Source organism: Periplaneta americana, chromosome 9, assembly GCF_040183065.1.
Source record: "Periplaneta americana isolate PAMFEO1 chromosome 9, P.americana_PAMFEO1_priV1, whole genome shotgun sequence".
In the NCBI taxonomy this organism is placed as follows: domain Eukaryota; kingdom Metazoa; phylum Arthropoda; class Insecta; order Blattodea; family Blattidae; genus Periplaneta; species Periplaneta americana.
The window spans coordinates 117,833,301-117,848,992 of NC_091125.1; the positions used below are offsets into that span (position 1 = coordinate 117,833,301).

General features: G+C 34.5%; 1 protein-coding gene across 8 annotated transcripts in view; it reads left to right on the forward strand.

The window, feature by feature from the left end:
- LOC138706417 (ral GTPase-activating protein subunit beta) overlaps nt 1-15,692 on the forward strand; it is a 76,211-nt gene that overhangs the window by 16,018 nt on the left and 44,501 nt on the right. For all 8 annotated transcript variants that reach the window (XR_011333991.1, XM_069835706.1, XM_069835700.1 and 5 more), the window contains 5 exons: nt 3,915-4,037; nt 6,505-6,654; nt 9,244-9,509; nt 11,352-11,497; nt 12,819-12,903. Coding sequence is in view for 7 of the 8 variants with exons in the window: in XM_069835706.1 (XP_069691807.1) it covers nt 3,915-4,037; nt 6,505-6,654; nt 9,244-9,509; nt 11,352-11,497; nt 12,819-12,903 (770 nt within the window). In the remaining variant the exon portion in view is untranslated. The remainder of the gene's footprint in view (nt 1-3,914; nt 4,038-6,504; nt 6,655-9,243; nt 9,510-11,351; nt 11,498-12,818; nt 12,904-15,692) is intronic.

Below are 15,692 nucleotides of genomic sequence, written 5' to 3' on the forward strand. Positions count from 1 at the left end.
TAAAAACTTTCAACCACGCCTAATGTATAATTTGCACCTGATTAAAACAAAATTAGCATAATGAATTAAGAACAGCAAGATACAATTATTGTTCAGATGTTAAACCAAACGAAGAAATTTTGCAAGAGTTGAAAAAGAAACTGACAAATGAATTCTGGAGCTGCAACAGGTCAACAGGTCCTTCAAAGCTTGATGTTAATGATGATGACTATGATGAAATAATGAATTCTGCAAGCTTATCTTGCCATTTTGAGTTAAAAAAACCGTTTGAATATGAATCTTATTCTTAATAATTGCACTGCTGTAACAATTTGGTTCTTAAGAGAAATAGTAATGTTGTTGGAGGCATTTTCTAATTTAGAATATTTTTATGTAGTTTAATGCGGACAAAAAGAATTGTTATAATTTTATTTTACAGAACATAGAGTAATAATTTCTTATCAGTGGTATGTTTGTGTCTGGCAGAATTGTTCCCCTGTATGAAACGAAGTTTACAGCAAATTAAGAACACATCGTATCACATTTCAGTACACCTACATTCTTTTCTTAATGAAAGAACAATTCAAACCTCAGTAAATAATAATTTATCTTTATCCAAAAGAATTACAGATGGTATACCCAAAGTTTCTGTTTTAAGCCCAGATTTATTTAATATAATGTTACGTGACTTACCTGATATTGTTCCACCTGAGGTAAAAATAAGTATCTGTGCAGATGTTGTTACTATATGGGCTATGAACAATGATCCAAATAAAACATTAAGAGTTTTACAAACAGCTGGAAATAATATCAGTAGTTGGGCATCCAAATGAAATCTATCTCAACTGAATCAAAATTGAATATACTGTCTTCACAAGAAGATATAGCTTAAAAACTATAAACCTCATATTTATCTGAATAATCAAGAAATTCAGTATAATCCAACTCCTAAGCTCCTAGGATTAATTTTTGATGAAAAACTTTTATGGAAAACACATTTAACCAGTGTTGCTTCGCAGTGTCTACCACAATTAAATCTCTTGAAGATCATGGCTAATAAGGAATGGGGATTAGATATCACGACAGTGCATTGTTTTATAATGCTTATATACGATCAAAATTGATCTATGGGTGTGAAATATGGGAAGAAGCATCAGCAACTCATCTACAAAAAATTTCTATTCTTCAAAACTCAGCCTTAAAATTATGCCTAGGAGTCCCAAAAACCACATCAACTGTTGCCCTAGAAATTGAATGTAATACTCAACCAATCAAAGGATCTAAAAATACATATAAAATTGCAAGCCTCATCCAGATCTCAGATGCTCTTCAAACTGTCAGATGATATCCTGTGTAATTTCTATAAAATAAACAAAGAAGAAATACCAATCTATATCAAACACTCTAAAACTCCAGTTGTGAATGAAATTCCTCCATGGAAATTGGTGATTCCAGAACATGGCATACAAATTCCAGGAAATCATTCCAAAAATGATCCTCCATACATTCTTAAGTTAGATGCCATGGAACTAATCTGCAGAACATATAAGGATCACCTTCATATTTATACAGATGGCTCTTTAAATCCTGATGATGGGACATTAGGAGCAGGGCGATATATTCAAAGCAGTATAACTTATTTTCGGTAATAGTATACAATTTACTTACGATACTGTGCCTTGCAGGAGACATTATGTGATTTTCTCCTCTATCAGATAAAATGTTATTATTATTATTATTATTATTATTATTATTATTATTATTATTAATCTTACATTTAACATTGCAGGATCATTTTCCTGAATCTGTTCTTCAATTAGTGGAGTTTCACACTTAAGTTTTAGTTTTATGCACTAGCTCTTTCCTTGTTACATGCGATGTTCCCAGTGTGATATTATTATTATTATTATTATTATTATTATTATTATTATTATTATTATCATCATCGTTATTATTATATCTTAACTTCCAGTAAATTTCGAAAGGATAATTTCCTTCTCCTCCTTGGATGCATGACCTGCTTCTTGTAAAAATATCATAAGCAACAAGAATATTGGCTTCTAATTCATCTAACATGTGAAAATTCTTCACAAGCAGTCTTTCAATTGCCTAATAAACATAAATAGCAAAGATTGGGGGATCTCAGCTGCAAATTTTCGAGTAGTCAAAGTCATTGAATATCTTCCCAATGTTGTTCATTGAATATCGTCATAGTGTCGTCCATTGAGAAATTTGAAGTATTCGTGGTTGTACTGTCCTGTACCAGTATGAAATAGTTACAAGTTTTCACTTTACTGAAGATTGAAGTCAGAATACCTTTAAAATGTCTCTCAGAATTCACTGCCTGGTAAAAAATCAGCTCTTGGAATTGTAGGCTACAATTAGGGTTTGTTTAATTAAATTTAGTATAGCATCATCTCTACAATGCGTGCCTTATGGAACTATCATAATATAAACTTGTTTGTTCTACTTTATGCGTGTTGACTTGGCTTATCACTTCCCACATCCGGATAATAAGTATATATTGTATTTTTCTGTATTTCCTCTACACAGTATGGAACAATTATACTGCTGTGACTCAATACCTAGAGTGAAAGTGAGGATGGAAATTGGATAGAAGAGGTTATATGGAATGCACTTGACTACCCTTTTGCAATACACATTTAGTATTAATAGTGTTGTTTCTTATCCCAATAGGTAGTTCAGTTTAGATTAGCTCCATGAAATTTACTTCTTTCGTCTTTGTGATTATTTTTGGTGTGATGAGCATAAGTCTCCTTTAGTAAGACTGAGGCAGCAGAAATATGCTGAGGACTGGCTTCCTTCTGATTGCAGTTCCCTGCATATGGGGAAGATTTTCCTTCTCATTCATAGTTTTCATTGATTTTTTTATGTTGTATGTTTTTAATCTGGTTAGTCCAGTTTTTATGTTTTCTTGTTGGTTGAAGTAGTGTGGCCTCTTTTGTATTTCGACTGACATAACATTCATGTTCCGGCTGAGTTTTGAATTTCTTCAAGTAATCTGTTTTATCAGGAATCATGTTTCATCATGTTATCGTTTCTTTAGATGGTTTTTAAACATAAATAATAAATATGAATAGATTTTGTTAATGAAATACTGTATATTTGTTTCTAACTGCACTTAGAGTAATCTGTAAATTACAAAGATTTCGTTATAGTCATTCATAAGGCACATGTTCTCCCCCTCCCCCCGTTCTATTCACAGCTCCCTTTTGAGAGTTCTGTCAAATACAAATAATACAAGAGCCACCAAGGTTGCTTGTTCGGACAGGTTGATGATGCCTTATTGTGGCATGTCGTAGAGATTCTTTTAGCATGAATCTGTTTACATTTATTTGCAGTTTATAGTAATTTCTCACTTTTGGTATTTTCTCACGCATTTATAACAATAAAATTGCAGGTTTTTTAGGTGAAATGTCATGGATCATTGAGTGATTCGATGATAATGGTTTAACTTGCATAAAATATTGAATTTTATTAATTCTGCATGATAATTTTATTAATGAAAGAAATACCACTGGAATAAGATGGAAATTGGGCACATTTGCATTAGCACAGTACTTACAATTCAGTCGGAACATTTTGACGCAAAATGTCTGTCACTTATTCGATTTACCTACAGTAATTTTTTTGATACTGGTATATTGATGTATTTGGTCTCAGCAATTACATTCGTGTAATGTACACCTCACAATTAGTTACAATAATATTATGTATTTTATCACAGTAATCAGAATTACAAAGTATGCAAGAGCCTAATTTACACTTGCTAGTTATCTCTCGTCACTTGTTCTTTAGTTTTACATTTTTGTATCTTTATTTTCGAGTATAAATAAATATGCATAATGTTATCTGTAACGTTAAAAATGATGTTTCATTACTAATGAAGTCATGACTATTGCTCATAACTGTAGGAATCCCAAAGGCTTCTCTAATTGGTCTCACGAGCAGTCGGGCCACATCAACATCTGCAGCATCCAGTGGACACCCAGCATCTACTCCCAATTCCGGACCATCCTCTGCCTCAAGTCTCAGCTGTAAGTCAGTCTTGTTTCTCTTTCCCAAGAACGTCTCACTAGTAATTTTTGTTTCTCAGTTCACATAAAAGAGCAAATTTGAAACAATGAGTGGAAGTTGACTATTATATAGGCCATTCGGTATCTCGTGAAACCTACCTGCACGTAAGAGGAAAGCTGTGGACTGGAAAGCGTCCCTCCCTTGCTTTTCTTCCACTTACAGGTAGCTAGCCCGCTTACCTTCACTGTAAGGTTCTAAATAGGAGCTACAACACACACAAACATTTGATTTAACAAGATAACCAACGACCTATAATAAATTGCAATGGAAACACACAATAATTGTATAAAATAGTGTTTACTTCTTTTTTATTCATTATTATATGCAAACTTGTGATACAAATCTGTTTATTTTAAAGAGTTACATTTTGAGATCTCCTAAAAACATTTTAACAATTGTTGCAGTATTTGTGATGAAATCTTTTGGTTACAACAAATAGTTATCTGATGATCCAAGTGGTGCAGATTTCTGTATTGTATCCAGTGGCAGTCTGTCAGGGGAAGCAAAGGAAGCACTCTTGGGTAACTAAAATTAAAGTAATAAAAATGTACATATGGACCTATTCATTTTCTACTCCATATGGTTTATGTATGAGAATGTACTTTTAAAAGTTCTGCGTGGATTCTCGATGACGTCGGCCTCGGTAGCGTAGTTGGTATAGTGCTGGTCTTCTATGCTCTAGGTTGTGGGTTCGATTCCGGCCCAGGTTGATGGCATTTAAGTGTGTTTAAATGCGACAGGCTTATGTCAGTAGATTTAGTGACATGTAAAAGAACTCCTGTGGGACAAAATTCCGGCACACCGGGGACACTGATATAACCTCTGCAGTTGCGAGCGTCGTTAAATAAAGTATAATTATAAATTCTCGGTGACTGGGTGACTTGCGTATAAAACACTGCAAAGTTAGGATAAAAGAGGCTAGGTGGGATTTCCATCTCTTTCTAGAGCTCTTCCTATCTTTGTCATTTACTATACGTCTTTAAATGGCCATGACAGGGGTCAGAGTGAGAGGCAGAAGCTAGCTGGGTGTACTCTCTCTGTCTAGAACTCCTTCTTTCTCTGTCTTCTACTTCATGTGACTGAGAGTTAGGGGTGGGTAAGGATAGCAAATGCTTGATAGAAGCTAGCAGAGTGCTCTTTCTCTTTCTAAAGCTCTTCCTGTCTTTGTCTTCCTTCTCATACGAATTCTCTTCACATCCTTCACTGCAGAAACCAGTCAAAATATTGCTGCAGTGAGAGGAAATTTCGAAAATGTTTATGGAGAAACTCTAAGGAATGTTGGAGTACCTTCCAAAAGAATAATCTACTATCAGCATGTATACTGTGAGATATATGATGATGTGAACAGTCACCTTGCCATGAGGTTACAAGATTGTGAGAATTTACGGGTTTTACCCCTACTATTGTGTGATAAATACTCAACATATAAAAATAATTTTCCTCAACAAGAATTTTCGAAATTAATGCATTATTATGGCAGCTGGTTTGAAAATGTCTTGCTGAAAAATGGGCTCACTGTAGGCCTACTTTATGGCAGCACAGAGTTTGAGAACACAACCCACTTGAATTATTACAAATAGTGTCATCAGAAAAGGAAAACTAAGCAAAGAAGAATATGGCCATATGTAAGTACTGGTATAAATCAAACTTTTAAGCTCTAGCTATATTATATTGCGTATTTTGATATTCACATTATAGTTTATTATGTTGTCTGGAAATAATCTCTGTAAAACATATAGCCCTATTACATTTAAGAAAATTCATTGCTTCCCCTGACTGCACACCCTCCTCTTGCCACTGGTTGTATCTTCTATACATAGTTTATAAAATGTCAAGTAACTTATGCATTTTTCTTTTTGTTAATAAGATAAACTAAAAAATGGTGACTAGGTAACTTATGTTATCATTGTGAAGTTGTGCTTAAAATAATTATACTAGTATGAATTTATTATAATTATGTCGACATTATGTAGATGACTCTCACTTCTTCAATTAAAATTTAAAAAACATTTATTTATATTAGTATGAAAAATGTGTATGTATATGTGTACGTTATTTATTATGATTATTATATCATCGTTATGTAGATGACATTTGTGTTTCAATTGAAATTAAAAAGGAAGTGACTTGTAAACGAATACTCTCTTTCTACCTTGAAATTAGTATAAACTTTTTCCTTGAAAATATTTTGTAAGTATTCTTTTAAAAAATTCCTGCCAGTGAACTACATTAAGTAAACAGTGGTGGGAAGACTTGCCTTTGTGTAATTTAATTTCTACCACTTTCACTTTTATATAGAATTAATTATCCAACTGTGGAATAGAAGATTATTTTTTTTAGGGTGGCTCCTTATTTGTACTTTCAATTTTCATAGTTTTTAAATGGTCATTGGCCAGCACATTACACAATATGTAATTTCTTGTGTAGCAATGGTGTCACTAGGAGGAGATTCTCGCCATCCCTTGGCTCCAGCCCGGCCCAAGTGTAACAGTATTCTCCACATGTTTGGAGAATGGCTGTTTGAAGCTGCTCATATTGGCTGTGAAGCTGCATACCATAGCAAAGGAGTGTCACAACGTAAGTGTATCCTTCTCTATCAGATCAACATGTCACCAGGGGCCTGTTTCTCAAAAATACTAGTTTAGTAGTTCACCAGTTACTAGTTACCAGAGTATATTTCACCAGCTCTACTAGATTCTGTTTCTCAGACTATTTTACTAGTCTAGTAACTTGTGACAATTTTTCACTAGTCACATGACCTCTTTCACTAGTCAGCTGATTGAGTTCATTTGTTTATAGTCACTGGTAGGTATTATTTGAGGTTAGAAGGCTAAGTTGTTTATGTTTTGATTCTTATTTCTCTTTTCGGTTGAAATTCCATCAATTGAAAGCAAATTAACTATACTCAATATGATTAATGAATCAAAAGATATATTATTCGGTGCTTTTTCAAGCATAATAAAAAATGATAAAGTAAACAAATGGACAAAAAATTTTGTGGTATGTGAGGCTGTGGAACTGATACCTCAAAACAAAGATTTTGCATATGTTAGAGACACTTACTAGCCCAACATTAAGAAAACAACTTTTATGAGTACCAATTCAAGTTCACAATATCATAATATGAACACATTATGTAGCTAGTGTGTCTACTGCCGACATGAATGCCACTTATGACTTGAAAAATTCACTCATTTTTTTTTCAGTTTTGCGTTAGATCTATTCACAAATTAGTGTCGTTTTATGTTTAATTTGTAACCTAAAGTTGACAATATCAGAATAACTGGCAGTGGAGGAGGAAAGCCAGCAAAAATTACTGCAGTTGATGAATTGGTATTAGATTATTAGGAAAAAAAATTCTGCTTGTGTTGCTGTCTAGGACAGAAAGACCAGATGCTATTGGAAAATAATGAACATTCCGATTTGTAGAGCAATTTGTATTTGAAGCTTTGCTGATAATGCATGACTTCTATTTGTTTGTCTTGTTATGGCAGGTCCCACTATATTTAGCAACTTTCCAAGCTTTTCAGCACTTTATTTAAACCGTTCATTATATTTAAACAATGCTCCCCTAAAGAAATAATAATAATTGTTCCTTCGCGATATAGTTTTAGCTCTTCTCACAACTTCTTCATCACTTCAATCGGAATCACTAAACAACATATTAGAAAAAATTACTACAATATTTTGTTTTGATTATCTGAGAAAGATTGTCACTGGTAACTGATAATATAGAAATCACCGGTGTTTGGAGTCTTGTAGGAATATTCCTGTTGAATACTAGTATAATCAACTACATTAGCATTTTGAGAAACAGAATCACTTATGAACTGGTGAAATCGACCAATATTACTAGTCTGTGAACTGATAACTACTACTTTACCCTTGTAGTTTCTAGAAACACAGACTTGTAAAATAAACTAATATTACTACTGTACAGACTAGTATTACTAGTCCATGAGTTTTGAGAAACAGGCCCCTGAAGAAAGGAATAGAATTTGGTTATGATTAGATCTCTGATATGTGAGAGTTAGAATGACTATGGGCAGATTTTGTTCAGATACATCTTCCATAGAGACTGTGTGTATCCTTTGTGTTGTGTTTGTATTATGCTGTCTTAAGGAATGTCTTGAGCCATACTAGCCACATGACCATAGAGTCCCCCTTTGTGAACTGTGATTCAGGATGAGCATAGAACGAGCCATTGAACTCTAACCTTTAATAATAATAATGATGATGATGATGATGTGTTCTGAGCATGGTATCTTAGAACTGATATGTGTGGATGAGAAAGTCGTGTTATTTTGTTGTCAAATGATGTGTGCAAACCACAAAATGTTTTTGCTTCTGAATTTCTTTCCTAGATGCAGGGATGTACGGTATTTCAAAGTTCCATGTGTTTATTTCAATCATTTTGAAGTGGTCTGCTTGGTTGTAAAGTTCAATCTTTTGATGTCTTGTTTGGTATTTGTTAAATTTTTGTTCACGTATTCATTTCATTTTATAAAACTATTGAACTCAAATTCTATTTACAGATACAGAAATCCTTTACAGAATCTTAAATGACTGGATAACCTTATGAAACCATTCCATTAGTTATGTAACAACCTATATTATATCATTTAACTTGACAAAAATTGAAAATAATTATTTTGCTCTTAACAATCGTTACTTTATGTTATCATGCTAAGAAACTCGTCTCTTTCTTGAACAGCAGAGGGCCATTATATTGAATTGCAAGACAAGCAAGAAATCCAGCTCTTTCCTGAAAAGTTGGCAGTCTTTATATTGAATTGCAAAACAAGCAAGAGACCCACTTCCTAGACAGTTGATATATTTGTTAAGTTGAAATTCACCACAAACAGTTGACAGTCAATGTGTTACAATACAACTCATACAAAGACTAGGCACATTGCTAAACAGTTGACAGTTTGTATGTTGTGTTGTAAAACAAACAAGAGACCCAGAGCTCATTGCTAAATATTTGCCATTTACTGGATGGTTCTTAAGATGTCCTGTTTTTTGAATAGTTGATAGTTGTTAAAATACTCAACTCCTTTCTGAGCTATTGACTTTTGTTAAGATATCTAGCTCTTTCTCGAAGACATGACAGTGTTGTTAGGTGACATTGCAATACATATTTACAATTACTGTGTTGTGTTGCAGGCAACGAGTCCAACACTAATAAGAGACCGAGTTCCTTGCTGTTGGATAGTCGCAAGGGCAGTCTGTCTCTGTCACAACCTGGGTCTCTCACAGATGATGCCGAGATTCCACCTGCTCTCACCATTGATAAGTATGAGGCAGGACGGGCAGAGGCCTTGGGAGCTCTGTGCCGCATCTTCTGTGCCAAGAAGACAGGTGAAGAAATCCTGCCTGTATACCTGGCCCGCTTCTATCTCGCTCTGCAGCATGGCTTGCAGATTAATGAGGTGAGATACAAATGAAAATCAGGTCCTGTTGTAGTGTAGTCCGCTGATAGCAGTGATTTGTGGTGAACAGTGTGACTTTGAAACAGGTTTCCTCTAAGTAATTCATGTTTTCTCAAACATTCGCATTCTGCTGTTTGTTCATTGCCATTATACCATCATCTCATGGACTGAGACTATAATATTGTTGTGCACTGCTAGTCTTTGAAGTCCCTCTGGCATGTGGTTGGCATGGAGAAAGGGGAAACAGGTGTGGCAGGATAAGAAGGCCGAACCTTAAAGGGGATTATGTGTTATTATAGTGAAGAAAAGGAAGACAGTTTTAACAATATTTGTTTATTGAAAATAACAAGAAAAATATTAGATGTTTTTCCCTGGTTCAGGAGTAGGGGGGAGATTTCAAAGACCCATAAAATTCCGTCCCTAATACAATTTTAATACACAACAGATTGATTCCAGGTTTCTGGTATAAGAAACTGACACTCTAGTTATTTGGCCAACTGTACATCACACAGGTAACATATTACAAGCATTTGTTCACTGTCAGTGTTGTTGAAAAAGTGCATTTTCGTCAAGATCTGAAAATTGTTTTTTATGATATTACATTTGCTGATGATATGGCGCTGTTAACAGAAGAGAAGAGCATCCTAAGGGATATGCTACTGGAGATAATTTACAGCTGTGAGCAGTATAGAATGAAGATAAACGCAAACAAGACGGAGACCATGGTTATCGGAAGAAAAATAAAGAAGGTAAATGTGCAGTAGTCGAAGTGAAGCAGTAGAGCAAGTGGACAACTTCAAACACTTGGGGTGTACTATAAGCAGTAACATAAGCTGCTACCAGGAAGTTAAAAGGAAACTTTTAATAGAATAAGGAGCATCTTCTACGGGCCTCTGTAAAAAGAACTAAGGAAGAGACTAGTGAAGTTCTTTGTGTGGAGCATGGCATTGTATGGGACAGAAACATGGACATTACGATGGAGTGAAGAGAAACGACTAGAAGCATTTGAAATGTGGATATGGAGAAAAATGGAGCATGTGAAGTGGACAAAATAAGAAATGAAGCTGTGCCGAGAAGAGTGGGTGAAGAAAGAATAATGTTGAACCTGACTAGGAAGAGAAAAAGAAATTGCCTAAGTCACTGGCTGAGAAAAAATTGCCTACTGAAGAAGGCATTAAGGAATGGTGAATGGGAGAATAGTTTAGGGCAGAAGAAGATATTAGATGATACTCACAGACAACATTAAAATGTATAGATCATATGAAGAAACTAAGAGAAAGTCGCAAAATAGGAAAGATTTGAGGATGCTGAGTTTGCAGTGAAGGATCTGCCCTTGGGCAGAAAACTAATGATGGTGGTGGGTGGTGATGATGATGGTGACAATGATAATGACAGCGACATTTTCTTTGCTCATAAAGTGATCAAGTAGGAAGTGTTCATAAAGTGAGAAAATAAAAGGCATAATTTTTTTCTTGTCTCATGTTACACATTGTATTCTGGATAACTCAAGACTGGACTTTTATAAAAAAATAGGCTGAAAATTAGTTTTTCCATAAAAAAGAGTCTTACGTCCCTGGCTCAATCCACTGAGAAAAATGATAAGTCCCATTGTAATTTTATTTAGAGCTAAGCTTCTTCCATAGATGTGTTAAATATATGGATATTACATTACCAGTTGCACAAGAAAGCTCTGTTTTCTACGATTTGTCTCTTTGGCACTTACAGCCTTTTTATGTCCAGTCTTCAACTGTTATTCAACTGTTCAGTCACCTACATTCTGAATTGTGTTATGTTAATTGGAGATATGAGAAAGAAACAAAGAGAATATGTTTGTTCCAGCAGAGTCGTGAATGTGGTGAAACTCTAGCCAGTATTTTGCTCAACTCTGCTGACCTGTTTCGTCTCGACTTGGATGGTGTTCAGGTGTTGGTGCCTCATGTTATTGATGCCCTAGAAATCGTTCTGCCAGAGAAGGAACTCAAATTGAAGTGAGTGCATGACTGTAAACAAATTTTTGTGATTGATAATTGCCACTGTGTTGTACATAACAGTATTTCGAGCACTTGTCAAAGACTCGTTAAAAATAGTATTATTGTGTTCGATATGAAACAATGATTATATAAAATACCAGCTCAAACACATGGAAAAGTACTTTTCATTAAATCTTAAGTATATACTTTCAGATTAATTCTTTTTAAGTGATCAGTCATATTATTGTTAAGGGAAGATGATTGTTATGGTGTATGAAAAATCAGAAAAAAACATTCTTGAACTCCTACTGTCCTCTGGATCTCCATGGTCTTTTTTATTTCATTTCATTTTATTTTATTTTTTGTATTGAAAGTTAAATAAAATCTGTTTCTTAAAAGGAATTGTGATAAATGTTAATACATATTTTAATTATTATATTTGTTAAACAGTGAAATTTTGTATCACTAGTTGTTGTAGAGTGTTAAATTTAATCAAATTCAAGGACACACTTTTAAAAAGAAAAATATGAGTTATATAATTTGTGGAAAAGGAGTTAAGTAATATTTAAGATGAAAATGAAAACACTTCCATGAATGACTGCGATTTATGGAAACATTGGAAAAAGTGTCAGCAGTGTTATTTTTTAGTTGGGAGGTTTTGGACTCCTCGATTCCCTCTTTATGCTTAATTAGGATTTAGATTTTAGAGTGACAACAAATTTCATTAAGAGCAATTGCACATAAGTTTAAAGCCGCATGAAAGTGTTTAAATTCTGCAGGAAAAGAACCACTCGAACTACAATTACATTTTTTTTTATGTATTTAGAAACTGTTCTTTTATGCTACTGGTTTGTGCATAAAAAATTTAAGTTCATTGTTCTTTGATGTATGGGGAAACCATGTCACTTCACTAGGCAGTGCTATACTCCTCTGATTTGCTAGAGTTATAAAAGTCATAATATAGGCAGTTTGAAATAGGCATACCTCAGTTGGCTGAGGCGCTTGTCTATGATTCGGAGTTGCTGAGCATGGGTTCGATTCCTGCTTGGGCTGATTACCTGATTGAGTTTTTTCTGAGGTTTTCCCCAACCGTAAGTCGAATGTCAGATGATCTATGACGAATCCTCAACCAAATACCATCTTGCTATCACCAATCCCATCAACTCTAAATAAACAAGTAGTTGATACAGCGTCGTTAAATAACCAACTAAAAGTAATTGATGTTAAGTGTGCCTGTGTAAGTCTGGACTAACACATTTTTAACCTGTGACTCAGTCCCAAATTTATATAACCATTGTACAAAGTTAATATTTCTAGTTAATAATAGATATATTTTCAGGTCTGCTTCCGTTTCTAAGACAGAACTGCGGAGGGCATCCATCCATCTCCTGCTTTCCATGTTGGTTCTTCCACTACACTTTCAGGTAATAGAGTACTTGTTTTGTGAATGGACAAGAATATTCAATTCACTAACTTGTGCAGTCCTGAATGTTGCTGATAATTTTTTTTTTAATATCTTGTTATATGGTTAATCTCCAGTCTTGTGGATTAGTGAGAAATTCAGAAACATAGTGTTTTGTTAGAATGTTCGTAACTCATATTTTCATTATTAAGTTATACTGGAAACTTAGTAATTGTTTGGAAACTTTCACGAATTCTCTTTCGAAGTAGTTGTCTTGAATAGGTCTATTAATTACGTCTGTTAGCGAATAAGAATTTGTAATTGCTTCATGCGTCTTAATTGAAGAGGAAGAAACTAAAGAAATATTGGTTACATAATATATTTGCAAGAAACGACTTGATTACTGTAATGGGAACGCCTCAAATTATATAATTCTTCGCAATTTTATACATGCAAAATAAGTTTTCCGTCTGCCATTTTGACGCGACTCTGAACATGGCACAACATAATAGTAACAGTTGACCAATTAAAATTGATTTATTAAAGAAGGCCATGATCGCACGCATCGGAAAAGTTGCCCATCCGAGAAACGTGTACAGATTTGCCAAGAGGTGATGCGTCCGATACGATGTAGTGAACGCAGTTACATAACAATTACAGCAAAGATAAGGTACAGTCACACGTCGCTACTTTTGCAGCGCTACTTTTATACTGCAGCTGCAAAAGTTGCTTGTCGTGTTCACACGTAAGACAAAAGTAGCGCACTGCACGCTACTTTTCGTGCTGCGCAACCCAAGTGCTGCAAAAGTTGCAACTGGAGGTTGCGAGTCTGTTCACACACAAGGCGCTACTTTTGCAGCCGCAGTCATGCTGCAGGTTCCCATGTCCTTGTTGACTTCTCAATATACATTTTGTGGTTATGTTCGCATTATTAAGAAACTGATGCGAAAGCTTCCTTATCTATTATTTGCTTTTCTGTCTTATCTAGTATTCAGAAATTGACATTATTTTTACTATAAAGCTTTAAAAAACGCCTATATACTTAAATGATAACTAGACATCGGATTTTTAGGCACTAAAAATTGCAGTTTTAGGCGCCTAAAATAAGCTCAAAATTTGTAAAATTAGGCTCTATTTTAATGAAAATAGGCATTTTAGGCACATCAAGGTATCATACTTATTTCTTTCACTGAAATTTTTAGTTATACACTAAAATACGCACAAAAAAGTATGTTTAAACATTGAAAAAGAATACTATATTATATTTATAAACAGAGCTGCACAAATTTAATATATTGAAACTAATGAAATAATGATTATTGATATCAAGATTACTCATTTTAAGTTATTGAAATTCAGTTCCATGCTCAGACTTTATTATAATTATCTGCACAGTACACCACCAGAATTTTTTCTAAATTCTCCACAGTTAACCTTTGCCTTTTGTCACTGAGAATCATTTTGAAAGCAGAAAAACTTCTTTCAACCGAAACTGATGTGAGAGGCGCAAATTTTAAATTAGGTACAATAGAAACATCAATACTTACTGGAACATTTACACTTTCCCCCAATATCACTCTTGATACTTTTTCCAACAATGAAAATCCTACATTCTTATTTAATACGTTGTCCCACTTATTTTTAACTTTTTTCCCAGTTTCGCCCAAAGCAGAATGTCTGTTCACTTGAGCTTCCTTTACTATTGCTATTTGGCTACAAAGAGATTGTTTTTCACGTTCTAATTGTTCAATGCTTGCAGGTATGAAAGAAAAGTTTGATGTTATGTAGGCAATATCGTTTTTCACTCGTGAGTCATTCAGACAATCTTTCACTGCTTTCACACACGCTGCACTGTCAATTTCAGGTAATTTATCAATAACTGTGACCACTTCTTTAAAATACTTAGAATAATACACCACTGACTGAATCCAGGTTCCCCATCGTGTAACAACCGGCTGAGGTGGGAGTGGGATATCTGGAAAGTTCTCTCTGAATATTGAAATCCTGGATGGGGCTTTACAAAAACATTTTTTTCTGTTAGAAATAAACGAATTGACAAGAGGAAATTCATTCCGGATTGTTTCAGAAACCCTGTGAAGGCCATGTGCTAGACAGGTTACTTGCGTGAGGTTAGGATAAAATGTTTTAAGAAGTGGAGCTGCAGCAACCATGTATGAGGAGGCATCAGTACAAAACAACAGAACTTCAGAATCGTCTATATTACCTGAGTATAAAGACTGTAGGCTTTTATTTACAAAATAAGCAATGGCTTGGCTATTCACTTTCGAAAGCTCCTTAACACATACGAGGTGTGGAATCGAAGGTCCATCAGGACTAAGTTTTCCTACTACCATATTTGCTGTATACTTATTCATAGGATCTGAGGTTTCATCCACAGAGACCCATATGTAAGAATCACCTATATCCTCCCGAATGGAAGCTAAAGTTTCATTGTATATTCTAAGTAATTTTTTCTTAGGGTCGACTCAGATGGGATATTTTGTTTGCAGTATTTTTGTAAAAACGTCTTAAAACCGGATTTTCAATTGCATTCCAGGGAATGTTAGCAGCAACAAACGCTCTGGTTAAATCAGCATAGAAATTGCTGCTGAGATTGGATGAAGTAGGCTGTGTTAGTAAAGTTTGTTGCAGTTGATTTTCCTGCTGAGCTTTAGCCTTATGAGCCGCTCCTTGCACATGCTGCTTTAGGTGGCACTTCTTTTCTTGCGAAATCTAAAAATGTAAAGTAAACTGAATTAAAATAAAATCCTAATTGTTGTATTGCCATATTTCTATCACAAAGTTAGTGGG